Raw genomic sequence first — 13,861 nt, forward strand, 5'->3', positions numbered from 1 at the left:
GAGTCTCAAGTCACTGGTGTAAAAGTCCGAGTAAAGTCACAAGTCTGAAACTTTGAATTTCAAGTCCTTTCGAGTCTTTAAAAAAAAAAGAAAAAAGAATGTTGCAGTTATGCTAAATGTAAATATTAGACCATGTAATTTTTAAATCTGTGTTTTTCTCAACACATGACAAAATAGTGAACTTAGAAAATATACACAAATTGTGAAATTGCACCTCTTTAAAATGCAGCTCAATTAAACCTAGCTCCAAGAATAATTTTCACCGACAGTTCTGAGATAAGCTGCATGTTATTCTTGGATGCGGTTGTAGGACCGGCTTTAAAATCGCATGACAAAAATATCATACACTAGTTAAAGACCGAAAAGCTGTATAACACCATCAGCGATAGACACATAGAATATCATAGCACATATCAAAAAAACATTCTGCGTATCACCAGTACTAGAGTGAGCACGTGGACAGACATATCTCGACTAGCTTAGCATATGTTATAAGTCAGCATATTTATCATATCACTACGCTATCGTAGGATGATAAGCCAAATCAGTCACTCCAATCGGTAATTAGATGATGCATACATGCAGATTGAAGAAAAATACTTATACTACATCAGAGTTATAGCAGCAACACAAGAAAAAGACATTGCAGTGTAACTTAAATACACCTTACCTGGTAAAGGACGCTAGTAATTAGTACTGGAATCAAATCACCAGAAATGTAGCAGTGACAATAATACTGTATGCTGTAATCGTACTGGGCAATTAGTGATACAAAAAACTGTTTTATCCTGTGAATAAAAGTATATGTTTTTGTCAATGTACCATAATAACAGAAGCGAAACGCAATATTGTGTCAGGACAATTCACTATTTATGCACAATAAATAAAGGAGCATAGCGCGACAATTTCTGTTCAGCGCCAGACTTGCTTGTAACCTATATCACCAATTATGTTATGAAAATGACGCATTAACTACAACAGCAGACTGACCTTCGTGTAAATGCTTGGAGCAGACTAACCTGTGAGCTGGAGTGTTCTGGGACGTTATATTTGGTCTTTGAATGGCTGCAATCCAGTCGCCTCTTTGTTACTTCGGAAACATGGCTCGAACAATTTCTCTTCAACGACGTAATCCGATAACAACCGATCTCTTTACCCGTCGGCTTCCCGTGGCTGTCATGCGACCGGCTATTGCAGTTAATAATACAACAGCTTCTTGCCATTTTTGTGTTTCTTTTTATCGCTGTGTAACTGATTTAATTGAAAGCCTGCGTGCGCTAGTACCGCTTGCCACGAGTTCCCAGAATCCTTTGCGGTTCTACCCGTGAATGACGTCACATTTTCAATCTCTATATAATATGCATGTTAAATTTTATATTTGGGGTGAAATATCAAGTCTTTTCAAGTAAACCGGTTCAAGTCCAATTCAAGTCCCAGGTCATTGGTGTAAAAGTCCAAGTCAAGTCACAAGTCTTAGAACATTTTTTCAAGTCAAGTCTAAAGTCATAAAATTAATGACTCGAGTCTGACTCGAGTCCAAGTCATGTGACTCGAGTCCACACCTCTGGATTTTAATGACACGTTTCCTCCTTCTTTGACTTGCAGACGCTGGAAACAGAAAACAAAAGTTTTACCCTTGAAAACTTAAAGAAAGGGGCGGAGTACTGCATAGAGGTGAAGCTCAACACCAGAGAACTAAACAACCATGAGCCGTCTGCCTGGAAGTGCACCTTCACCACGGCGGTGGACCAGCAGAGAGGTGAGCTGATGTGCAGCCGGTAAGGCGGGCGTTGTTGCTGAATCAGAGCATAATGAGCTGCCACAATTCATCTGCCTCCTTATCTGTGTAAATATGCAGAGGGAGTAATTACTAACACATGCCAGGGCTGCCCCTCTCGCCAGTGGGACTCCTCCCCCAGCCACCTGCTCCACCCATCCCTCCCACAGCACAGGCACAAACCACACCCCTCCGCTGTACTTCGGCTGGTTCAGACGGTCGTCTGCATGGAATAATGTGTGTCTGTGTGTCTGCAGGCCTCACTTTAGGTTTGGTCATCGGCGTCCCGATGGTTGCCATCTTCATCGTCACGAGCTGCCTGCTCCTCCTCTTCTACACGGGAGTCATTTGTAAACTGAAGGAAACTGTGCCCAGAGCTCTAATTGTAAGAAATCCAGTTTCATGTGCACTCTAACACCTGTGGTTTGAGAGATTTTATAATGATGTGTTTATTTCTGCTGTGAAGTTGAACATCGCCTTCATTTCATCCATGAGCGTCTCTCAGAGGACAAAGTTCAAACGCTTTGAAGCTCCACAGTCGTAAAGCTCCTCCAGCATATTGTGATTTGCATTTCCACAGAAGGACCAAAGTCCTTCAAAGGTTAAGCAAATGAGTCAGCTGAGCTGAAAACGACTTCTGTTTTGCCCTGCTGCTCTGTGTATATCTTGCTTCAGTCTTAAATATGATCAACCTATCTCTAATAATCAGCTGTGTACCACAGGCCTTCAAGCTGGCTGTAGTTAAACCTTTACTCAAAAAGCATCTCTAGACCATCTCTAGATCCTTGAAAGAGTAGTTGTCAAACAGCTAACAGATCACAGTGACTGTCCCCAGAAAACAGCTTTGGCTGATGTGTTTGTCCTGCATACTTAGACACAGCTGTGACTCGATGATACTCAGACATCTTCAGCAGAGTTTGCCTCTGTTCCTCCTTCTCAGAGCTTCTTTCTCTTCTCTTTGTAGACGGCTCTAACCAAAGGCTACGTCCTGGCCCCGCAGCCCACCGTCCCAGATCCCATCTCAGTTACCTCGGAGACCGGGGAGCATAACAATCACACAACATCACCTTCTGCCAACATTGACGATGTCTCAGAGGACGACGATGATGGCAACTATGTGAACAGAGCAATGGATCTCTCCTCGGGGGAGAGCTGCTGCTGTGAGGAGCTGTCTGGCAACATGTCAACGAACAGCGAGCCAACGGCAGCACTGGACGCTGGAAGCGCAAGGTTATTTGCTAAGGTGAAAGTAACGGCGCTGCCTGCAGAGTCTGACGAAGGCCAGGTGGAGACGGAGGTGGAGGGAGCGCAGCTCTGTTTGGTGAAAGAGAGGAGTCGAAGTGGAGTCTGGGGACAAAGTCAGGACGAGGAGGTGACGAAGTCCAAAGAGGACAAGGAGGTGCGGGACATCTCCGGCAATGTCAACCTGTTCTCAGTCACCCTCGCCTCAATGGCTGCACGCGATGAAGATGAGGAGGACGTCACAGGCTTTTTGAAAGAGTCCAGCCTGGAGGGTTTACCTGCCACAGACTCACAAACTGAATCAGATCACCTGACACCTCAAGTATTCCCGACACACACAGACCGCACTGCGAGCAGATGTGAAGGCAACAGCACGGACACGCTAACTGAAGAGGAAGAGGAGGAGTTCTCGCCCTATTTGAGAAACAGATGATACTGATGTGTGCTGCTCTGAGCGTCGATGACTCGCAGGTTCTCCTCGTGTTTGTAGACCAGCTTATTATTTGGTGCTGCAGGTCAGAAGATCTGCAAATGAACCAGCCGGATTTTCTGTGTCCGACTTTTTGACGTGTTTGACTGTGAACGTAAAACTGATGCTCCCAAATGGGGTCCAGACACTTTTTAATGTTGTTTGAAAATTAACATAAGCATTTTAAGAAAATCAAAGGAAACTGTGACATTTCTCTTTCTAATGTTCTTCATTAAATATAGATTTTAATGTTTATACATTCTTGTATTTTGCTTGTTTACATTATTGTATTTTGCACAACTCTGTTGCTTGTGAAGCTCGCACACAAGAATTTCACTCACATGTGCTGTACCAATGTACCTGCACATGTGATGTGACAATAAAAGTGATTTGATTTGATTTGTTTCCTTTTCTCCTGGTTTCCATTCTCTGTACTTCATAATTAAGTTTGGGTCATCTCACGCTGGGTCTCCTCTGTCTCAGACAAACTGTTTTTGCTGCAGTGACTTTAAAACTGCTGCTTTCTGATTGGCTGCCCCTTGTAAACAGAAGCTGGCTGGAGCTTCTGAGATGACCATATAAGGGTATACCCTCCCTCTGATATAATACAGTCTCAGGTGTAGAAAAAACTGTCTGCAGAAGAGCCTTTGACTCACTTGTTCATACATTGACCAGTGTTTCATATAAACATCCATGGCTGGAACAGAAGATACGTGAACAGAAATTAGCAGAAAAAGAATAATGTGATAATTATTACATTTTATTTTTTAATATTTAAAAAAATGAGTCCTTAATGATTTTTCCATGCTACCTTACATTGGTGTCGTGGGTTTAAAAATTTGACTTAACTCAAAATTTTGATTTAGTAAATTGAAATTTTGACTTGTGTACCTCACAATTTTGGGATCAAACTACCAACCTTCCAATTAGCAGATTAACTGCTCTAACACCTGAGCTACAGCCACTCTACCCCATGCTAATATTGTTGCTAGCCAAATCATAATGCTAGTGGATTTCCAGATTACTTCAGCAGTATGACTGTTGACATTTAATAATGTAATCGGATTAAGCAAAGGTCTGCAGTGGTTTGTTGCAGCAGAGTTGTAACATGAAGGCAGTTTATTCCTACATTAGAATGTAAATGGTAACTTTGTAAGGGCAAAGATGGAGGTTAGCACAACTTCCAGAGGGTACAAAATCAGTTTAAAGGCTTATTTTGAGACAAACCTCCAAACCTTTCAATCACATTTGACTGCTGATGTTATTTGTGTGGTTTTTATGTCTCGGTGACCTCTGGAGTTACGGTTCATTTAGAGAAAAGTCACAGGTATATATCAGCCTTTTGTTTTTTAGTGAAGCAAGAACAAGGATTGATGTACACAACATGGCTACAAGATATGCACTTTCAATCAAATAAATAAAATGAGAACTTACTAAACTTCTTTGTGTTAAGGTTTCACTGCAGTTTTGGTTTTCATAATCTTAAGGGTTTGAAAATAAGAAATAAAATCGTTATTTTATTCCACCGTGGTTTGTTGCTGTGGTTATAAGATGACCTGCTCGTGAAGCGGGTACACGGATATTTAAAACTAAATGTAAACCTCAAATCTAAGGAAAATAACCACAAACTATATCACATGACTTCTCAAAGCTACTGGGAGCCTGTCAGGTAAGCGTCCGTGCTTCAACAACATCACGTGATTTCCTATCACCGACTTCCCGCGGTGCTGCATTCATGACCGCCGGTCTAATGAGATCTCGTGAAGAGACGGCGTTATAAACTGTAAAGAAAAAAATATCTATAGATATATATTTGCTACACCCGATTTCAGGGACGATGTCCCGTTAAATCAACTGTGACGGTATATTTTATGGCGTCGGTCCGGTTGTATTTAATGCTATGTGTCAAACGAAGTTTACACTTTATGATTTGTCAGACTGGTCAACAACAAACTCAAACCGACCGAGTGGGAAATGTTTCTAAGTGTTGTTGCTGTGTCATTGTTGGGTGTGATGTCGCTTTGATCAAAGGAACGGCACAGGAGCAGGAGAGAGTTCGCGATTACCGGAGGTCCGTGAAGGCAGCGGGGCGGCAGCAGCGTGTTTCGGTCCTGTGACAGCGCTAACGGAAGCATATCGGGACGCTCACCGGGACAGGTAACACGCTCGGACTCATTGATCGGTTACTACCAGCCTGGAGCTTTGATCTTTTACCAACACAGAGGGTGCTAGCCCGTTAGCCTGTTAGCCCGTTAGCCTGAGATGAGGAGGAATTTCCGGCGAGTGGGCGGTTTGAGAAAAACACGAAAACTTGAATCTGCGGACCAGTGACGCTTCATGGGGGCTTTATCTCTCCGTAACAGGTCAGCAAGTTACACTTATCTCACAGTCTGTACTTACAGGGAAGTCTGAGGCCAAACCAGAGGCTAACAGAACCACGGGGGTGTTAATAAAGGTTTATTTCAATGTCAAAACTTTATTAACTGTGTTTAACTGTAAGACACGAGACAGAAAGTAAAAGCGTGGGTCTGTAACTGCACTTTCATCCCTGCTCAGAAAGGGAAAGCAACTGCTGTCTGTCCGTTGAGGTGCTGATGGAAGCTCGGCAGATGTGCTCCAGCTGTCATGACCGCTCTCACCTGGATGCTCTCATGGCTGCCTCTGATCCTGCCAGGTGAGCGCGCACTCAGAACCACCTGATCTTGCCTCTGCGTATTTCTGGACTCTCCGTGTCATAGTTCAGGCCGTTTCCTCTGGAAACCACCTGAGTGTCCCGGCTGTGGTCATCCACTCACCGTCCGCTGCTTCCTGTTCCTTTGTCACTGTAAAGGCGTGTTATTCAGTCAGACCTGAGACCATGAAATCATCAGGAAGGAGTTGGCTGAGCCCAGAGTAGGCTGCTCATGTTGTCACAGACTTGTGTCCAATCAGACTTTTCAGACTAGAGGCTGCAGCCGTCTTTAGGACACTATATTAGCAACAGTTTGCAGCTCTTCTTTCCAGAGGTTTAGGAGTGTTTATGGGAATTTTGGACCATTCGAATGTTGGACGAGAAGCCCCGGCTCACAGTCGCTAACTCATCCCAAAGCTGTTCTGTTGGGCTGAGGTCAGGACTCTGTGCAGGCAGGTTCTTCCACAGCTCATCCGTGTCTTTCTGCACACCGGTGTCCAGCCATGTTGGAACAGCCATCCCCAAACTGTTCCCACAAAGTTGGGACCATGAGATGGTCTGCTGAAGCATGAAGTTCCTTTCCCTGGAACGACTGAGGGTGGGGAGATGTTTGCTGGGTCTTTCTTTCCTCCCACAGTTCCCACACATACAGATCTCAGCTCCTCCCACAGCGTGCACAAAGCTGGAGTTCTGTCAGGCGTAGAAGAGCTGCTGCCTGTTTAATAATTATGTAGAGTGTCCGTGAAGAATAATAATTTTATTGTTTTTCTGCTGACATGTTTCATTTTGTGCTGCGGGTCAGATAACTCATGGTGCTGGTCTCCTGCTGACCTTTGACCTTCCTCTTCCTGTCTGTGTTCCAGCTGTAGGTACCCTCCCAAAGCCCGTCAACATCTCCCTGACATCACTCAACTTCAGTTATATACTGAAATGGGAGGCGGGACCAGGCACACCTCCAGGGGTCTACTATAACGTTGAATACAAATCTGAGAGGTGGGTTTACCTTCACACACTGACAGCTGCAGGTGTGCTGATGTCACCTGGTTGGTACCCTGATGATAGTCTGCGTTGTCTTCAGAGGAGTTCTGACATGTTTCTGGCACATATTGGCTCAGGTGATCACGAACACGTCCTCTGAGATCTGATGTTTCTCTCCTCTCTGGTCATGAAAGGAAACATAGCTGGAACCCGGTGGCCGGCTGTGAGCGTGTGCAGAAGCCTCTGTTTTGTGACTTGACGGCGGCGTTCTCCGTCCTAACGGAGAAGTACTTAACAAGGGTTGGAGCTCAGCTGGGAGGCCAGGTCTTTGGAGACCCGAACGAGACCGAGGTCCCATTCAAACCCATCGGTGAGTGTCGAGTCTTCAGCTCCGGAGACGCCACGAGTTTGTTATTTTCAGCCCTCTGAGCCGTGTGTGTGCGTCATGCGTTGTTTGTGATTTCTGCAGAACACCTGAGCCTGCCGCTGCTTAGCGTGGCGCCCAGCGACAGAAGCCTGAGCGTGGATCTTCACCCTCCGCTGGAGCGCCTCAGGCAGAGCTACGACATTCTCCGTTACGAGCTCCGGATCAGCAGCAGCAACCCGGATAAGATGGAGGTACATGAGAGAGGGAGACCAATCAGAACCCCCGGTTTGAGTTTCACCTCCGCAAATAAACGGCAAAGACGGCGAGGGTCAAATGTCACCTCAAGCAAAGTATAAGGAGGGAGGAGCCTGGCCTATAGGCCTGACACGGGACTGCAAGTTACCTTTCAAATCACACAACACTAACTCCACTCTGGACCCGCCCACTTTGTGTCGCTGTGGTTATTTTTCCGCTCACTCTCCGTGTCCGCCGCTTCCATTAATGTTTCCATGGTGATCCAGCTGTGGAATTCTGTCCCACTGTTATTACATGTCTCCGAAATGATGCTCGCCGAGCGTCCTCACCAGCTGCCGATGAGCATAAGAGCATACCTCGCACAGTAACCGTGGTGATACCTGAGCGCTGGCTCGAAGCGTTAGAAACAAGTTTACTTCCTGCTTTCATCTGTTAGCTCTGAGTGGATCTTTATGGCAGTGACGTACTCCTGAACCTCTGGGACAGAAAGTGTGGCCCACGGCTTTCAACGGTTTGAAGTCAGTCATGAGTCCACTCTGATTTATGATAAATGTTTAAATATTTTGCTAAATGTAAAAAGTCTGTAGGCTAAGAGCGGGCGTCACGTGAGAGACCTGCTGCTGTGTCAGTCGGAGTCTGTGTGAGCAGGACGCCTCCTGTGCTGATAATCTGTGCCTGTGTGTGCAGTTCATCAAGACTGAGTCTCTGAAGAGCTATAAGTGGGATCGTTTGGAGCCCGGCAGGCGGTACTGTGTCGCCGTGCGATTCTGCGACGAAATCGAGGACATGTACTCCAACTTCAGCCCGCCTGAGTGTGCTACAGTACCAGCCATCTTCTCTGCAGGTACACACACACACACACACACACACACACACACACACACACACACACACACACACACACAGTGATTTCAGTTACCTCGCTGTCAGGTGGAAGATGGGTGACGCTAAAGGAGCAGCATCATAAACACTGCTGTTAGCCTGCAGTGTCGTTCAGGGCGTGCGTGTTAATAACTTTACGTCAGGACTCTGTGGAGCTCCACGTTTTTCAAAGCTGTGCCAAGTTTCAGCCCCCTCAGGTTGAACCGTGAGATACAGCGTTTGTGTGTTTGCTTATTTAGTTTTACTCACTGGAAAAATCAAGTGGACACATGGAGGTGACAATAAAAAGCTTTTAGTCCACAACATTCATGCTGAGCTTCTGTTGTGACTGGAAATGGAGGGAATTCCCCGTGAAACACACTTCCCACGCTAACCTCAGCGAATCTGACTGACTGGTGGTGGTCAGAGGGCCCGGTGGTGCCTGTGTCCGGCAGCCTCGCCTCTGTCAGTGCGCCCCAGGGCGGCTGTGGCTACAATGTAGCTGCCATCACCAGTGTGTGAATGTGTGTGAATGTGTGGATGACTGAATGTAGTGTAAAGCGCTTTGGGGTCCTATGGACTAGAAAAGCGCTATACAAATGCAGGCCATAAGCAAGTCACAGCTGGAAACAGCAGTGCTAGTACTACCTGTAGTAGTACTACATGTACTAGTACTACTACAGGTAGTACTATATGTACTAGTACTACTACAGGTAGTACTACATGTACTGTAGCACGATGTGAACATTTAAATGTTGCTGTTTTCAGGCTGATGAGACTGATGTTCACCTCTAAACTCGTTGTGTTCCTGCGTGCAGACCCGCTGATCTCGGGCATGTTGTGCTCGTTGGTGATCATCGTCACGTTCTGCATCTTCATGCTGATCTCGACCGGGTTCATCTGTCCGAGACGGAGGCTGCTGCCGTCGGTTCTGGTAAGTTCAGAGTCAGAGCATCACACGCTGAACACGTCACCAAAGGAAGACGATTTATTCTAGCATCTGATTCCTTCAGGTTTCAGTCGTCAGCGCTCGTGTCTGATGTTCGACCTTTGTTGTTGTTTCACAGTTTCAAAGAACGCCATCGCGATGCGTGTGACGAGTGGCTCTTATTTTGAAAGTTCAGTTGTTTTCAGTTATAAAATAAAGTTTCCATCCTGTACCCGCACCGCTAACTGGACCTGACCCTTCAGCATCCAGCAGCAAACGGGTCAGAGGTCCTGAGTTTGAGCCTTTGAAGCGAACTCGAGGACGCTGGTTCATGAGAACGTGATACGATCGTGCTGTGATAGTCACGTAGTTTCAGTCTCACTCCTGTCACTTCTCATTGCTTCATCACAGCAAAGTGTTTTCCACGCGAACAGATCCGCGTGTCTAAAGCACCAGAACGATCTCAGCAGAAATATTCCCGTTGATCTGCAGAGAACACGAGTGGGAACGTGTGAAGAGTTCTTTCTTTCTGTGGTTTCACATCTCTGTCATCTCACATCCTTTGATGCGTGTGAAGCATAAATCTGAGTGCAGATTACACCATCAGATGCTTTAACAGGACTCTAATGTGGTGGAATCGCCCAGGGTCGGGCTCTCTGCTACAGCTGGAGTCGCAGGCCAAACAGTTAACGTGCTGTTTGCTGTTTGTGGTCGAGCGGCGAGCGCTCAGCGTTTTCTGAGTAAAGACACAGGAAGAAACAGCAGCAGGTGGAAACTCTGCCAGAGCTGCGGTTGCACAAACAAAGAGAGACAGCTGCACAGACTCAGGACGCTGCTAAAGAGCTCGCGCACACAGTCAGAGCGTGCAGGCAGGATGTGCTTCGAGAGGTGAAACACAGCCATGTTTTTACAGCTCGTACCGCAGTGAAATCCCATTTGCTCCCAGTCACAGCAGCGCTGAGACCCGCTCGGCTGCTCGGTCACCGAGCCGCTAATCGCTCCGTTCATAACGTGCCGTGTTATTCCTGGTGTGGAGATGCCAGCAAACAACTTTTAATACTCCTGCATCGGCACGAGCCGTCCATGTTTAAAGCGCTCACCAGACTGAAGTGTAATGTTTGTCCACAGAGATCTCACAGTGATTCAGTTTCACAGTGTCTCACGTCCCTCTGGTCACATTTCAGACGCTTCATGATCAAAGTAATGTTTTCATATCAGGGCTGAGAGCTCAGAGCTGGAACGCAGGAAGACCCCGGCCCCGGCCCGCTCTCCGTGCAGTGTTCAAAAGCTGCTTTTAAGTTTGGCTTTATTTTCTGCTTTGACCTCGAGCCTGCACTCAAACGTTGGCCACCCCTCTGAGGTGAAAGCAGAGCAGCGTTTCTGTGGTGTTGTGAGTGAGTGTTGTTTATCTGAAAGTTGAACGTCTTCGCCATGTATCCGGGACTCCGGTGTACCCCAGGGTAGGGTTCTCGGCTCATTGTTCTTCTGAGTTTATCACAGCAGCAGAACGCCGGCCAGCGGCTGCTTCCTCTGTGCACAGGAAATGTTATCACATAAAAAACTGGTGAATATTTAAAAATGTGGCCTGAGGAGCCGCTGGTTCAGTTTGGCTTTGAACCCAGTGTAGAAATGTTCATCTGGGTTTATTCTTGGTGTTGTCGTTCTGCGGTGTTTGCTGATATATGTCTGTGTTGGCGTCTTGGCTGAAGTTGCTATGGAGACTTGGTGACGTGAGTCTCAGAGCAGAGGCTGTCCTGCACAGGGAAACACTTCGCATCAGGAAGTCTTCTCTGTTACCTGCTGTGAGTCGTTATCTCGTCTTCTCACGTGATTATTTATCTGTAACCACCTGTTTGCTGGGATCTAAAGGTCGTGTGGTTTATGAGCATGAATGAACCCCGGGCTTATTTATTTATTTTTGCATTGTCTCTTTTATTGAGAGAAAGCAATTGAACACTTTTACACTGTCTTTGCTTTCACATTTTTAAACTTACAATTGAAAAGAAAAAAGAGGGAAAAGACTTGGGTAAGGGAGTAGCAGCAGGCAAGTTAGCATCACATGATTGTCATGGGAATTTAACTCGGGGCTTCAACGTAAAAAAAAAAATAAGAAAGCATGGTTCATAAAATAAAAAATAAAAATCACACCTCACAGGCTTAACATATTCTGTAGGAAGTATCCCTCTGAAGTTTAAGAGAAAATGACCATTTTTCCATCGTATAGATCTCTGGTACAGAATGTTTTCCATCTTCCATCGTTGGTGGTTCAGGCGTAAGCCATTTCCTCGAGGCTTTTTACTCGTGGCCAGTAAGATATACAAGAGTCTGCTATCATTAGAGTTCAATTCATCCACTGGTGTGTTACACAGAAATATGGTCTCAAAGGTTAAAGGAAAAACAAATGAAAACACATTTTGTAGATGTTCGTGGATTAGTGCTGGCGACTATCTTTGCAATCCCAAAAGATTTGGAAACGGTTAGCTCCATCTCGCCCACATCTCCAACAAGTGTCGCAGTTCCCCGATATCTTTGCTGAGCAGGGCTGATGAAAACTCTCGTAATGATTTTACAGCAGAACTCACGGCAAACACTGGACCCGGTGGTAGCCCACTGTGTCATGCATGCGTGGCCCCAACACTCCTCTGTAATCGACAGGTTGCCTTCTTTTCCCCACATTGCTTTCATATACAGAGAGCTGTGGTTTTTACACCGCAGGATGCTCTTATATCGTTTGGAAATCATTTTGCTTTGCGCTCCAGATTTGGTAATATAAATGTTTCTACAAACTGTAATTCGTTTAGGTTCACTTTTAAGTTTTGATTAAAATAATTTCTGGCCTGTAGAAATCTAAAGAAGTCGTCTGAGCCTAAATCATGTTTGCTCCTTTCAAAGCTTTGAAATGCCTCCTTGTGGACGAATGAATAATAATTAGTTATACCTTTTCAAATCCAGTTCTTGAATCTATTATCGTACTGATTCGGGAAAAATCTGAATCACATGCTCACCATCAAAGCTTAGAGGCAAATTCTGATGACTTCTTTCAGAGCAGATGTGATTATTTGTAGTATGGGTTCATCTGCCATGTCTGTTTTGTTCTGTAACTTTATGTCCGATATTAAAGCTGTAACTGGTTTTCCTTCAACATCTTTCCATCCGGCGGTGTAATCTGGACAGCAGAGACATATCAGTGGTCTTAGCTGAGCTGCGCAGTAATATTCTCGTAGACAAGGAAGCCCACGACCTCCCTTTTCTTTCTTTAGTTGGAGCGTTTATATTTAACTCGAGCTTTTCTCCCGTTCCAGATGTGTTTTGGCAATATTCTTACAATATTCAATATAAAGACTGAAACAAATACAGGGAAGAATATTTAATCTAACTGATTCAATCCTGGAGTGCAGAGACGGATTGGTATTCCATCTTTGTCTGTCTGATCGTATAGATTCAGTTAGCGGGGCATAGTTGGCATTGAACATTTTGGTGACGTCACGATTACCACCCTTAGGTACCTAATGCTATCTACATCCCACTTCCATTTATAGCGATTCTTAATTTCAACTGGTGGTTCATAGTTTAAAGTTAATACCTGCATTTACATTAACCTTGTATCCTGAAAAAGAGCCGTACTCTGATAGCATTTCCATGCCCGGGCTTATTTTAAAGATGAGCTCCTGTTAACGTGTCGGTGAGTGCCGTGTGACTCGTCGTCACCTTTAGTTTGTGAAACCTTGAATTCATCTGAGTATTTTCTTCATGCAGACAGCGTGCTGGGATGGAGCAGCTGTGGGCGTCCTTACAGTTAACCTTTTTAATATTTGTAGTGTCTCATGCGAACGGGGGGATCAGCAGACGCTTTTCATGAAATAGATGCAGTTTCATGTTCCATTATTAACTGCCTTTAGTTAACCAAGATGCAGAGGGGCTTTCCCCTGCTGTGTGACCAACAAACCAAACATGAAATTTGGAGGGTTTGGGTGCTCACCAACAGTTTTTTCCAAAACACGGCGCCGTGCCCAGCTCTCTGTCACACCGCACTTCTTTTAATGTGATTCAGCTACGTTTCCACTGCTAGGAAACACGCAAAGGCCACGCGAGCAGATGAAGCGCTCACAGCCCACAAAGGTCTGTTCAGCGCTTCGACCGTAACACCGAGCTCAGTTTGCTCGTAAAGCCGAGGTGAAGCCAAGGTGAGCCTCTAACTCCAGGGATGAACTAGATGAACACGCAACATTTCAATTTTCATTTTAAAACGGATCTTCAGGCTCGTTGTGTTTGCTCGCCTCTCACAAAACACGTCATTTGCTTCTTTTGCTAAA

At 45.4% G+C, this 13,861-nt stretch overlaps 2 protein-coding genes across 3 annotated transcripts; both read left to right on the plus strand.

The window, feature by feature from the left end:
• Nucleotides 1-1,584: 1,584 nt before the first annotated feature.
• Nucleotides 1,585-3,811, plus strand: LOC102311813 (the record flags this gene model as incomplete). Its single annotated transcript, XM_005952999.3, has 3 exons — nt 1,585-1,759; nt 2,035-2,162; nt 2,742-3,811. Coding segments are annotated over 3 exons (1,014 nt in total), but the record flags the coding sequence as incomplete, so codon positions are not given.
• Nucleotides 3,805-9,554, plus strand: LOC102312123 (interferon alpha/beta receptor 2; the record flags this gene model as incomplete). 2 transcript variants are annotated; one of them, XM_005953000.3, is given in 7 exon segments in its annotated part: nt 3,805-5,851; nt 6,045-6,162; nt 7,023-7,152; nt 7,332-7,507; nt 7,607-7,755; nt 8,447-8,603; nt 9,439-9,554. In XM_005953000.3, coding segments are annotated over 6 exon segments (777 nt in total), but the record flags the coding sequence as incomplete, so codon positions are not given.
• Between the last annotated feature and the right edge of the window lie 4,307 nt (nt 9,555-13,861).

Source organism: Haplochromis burtoni, unplaced genomic scaffold (assembly GCF_018398535.1).
Source record: "Haplochromis burtoni strain Fernald_Lab_line unplaced genomic scaffold, NCSU_Asbu1 Contig_1652, whole genome shotgun sequence".
NCBI classification, from domain to species: Eukaryota; Metazoa; Chordata; class Actinopteri; order Cichliformes; family Cichlidae; genus Haplochromis; species Haplochromis burtoni.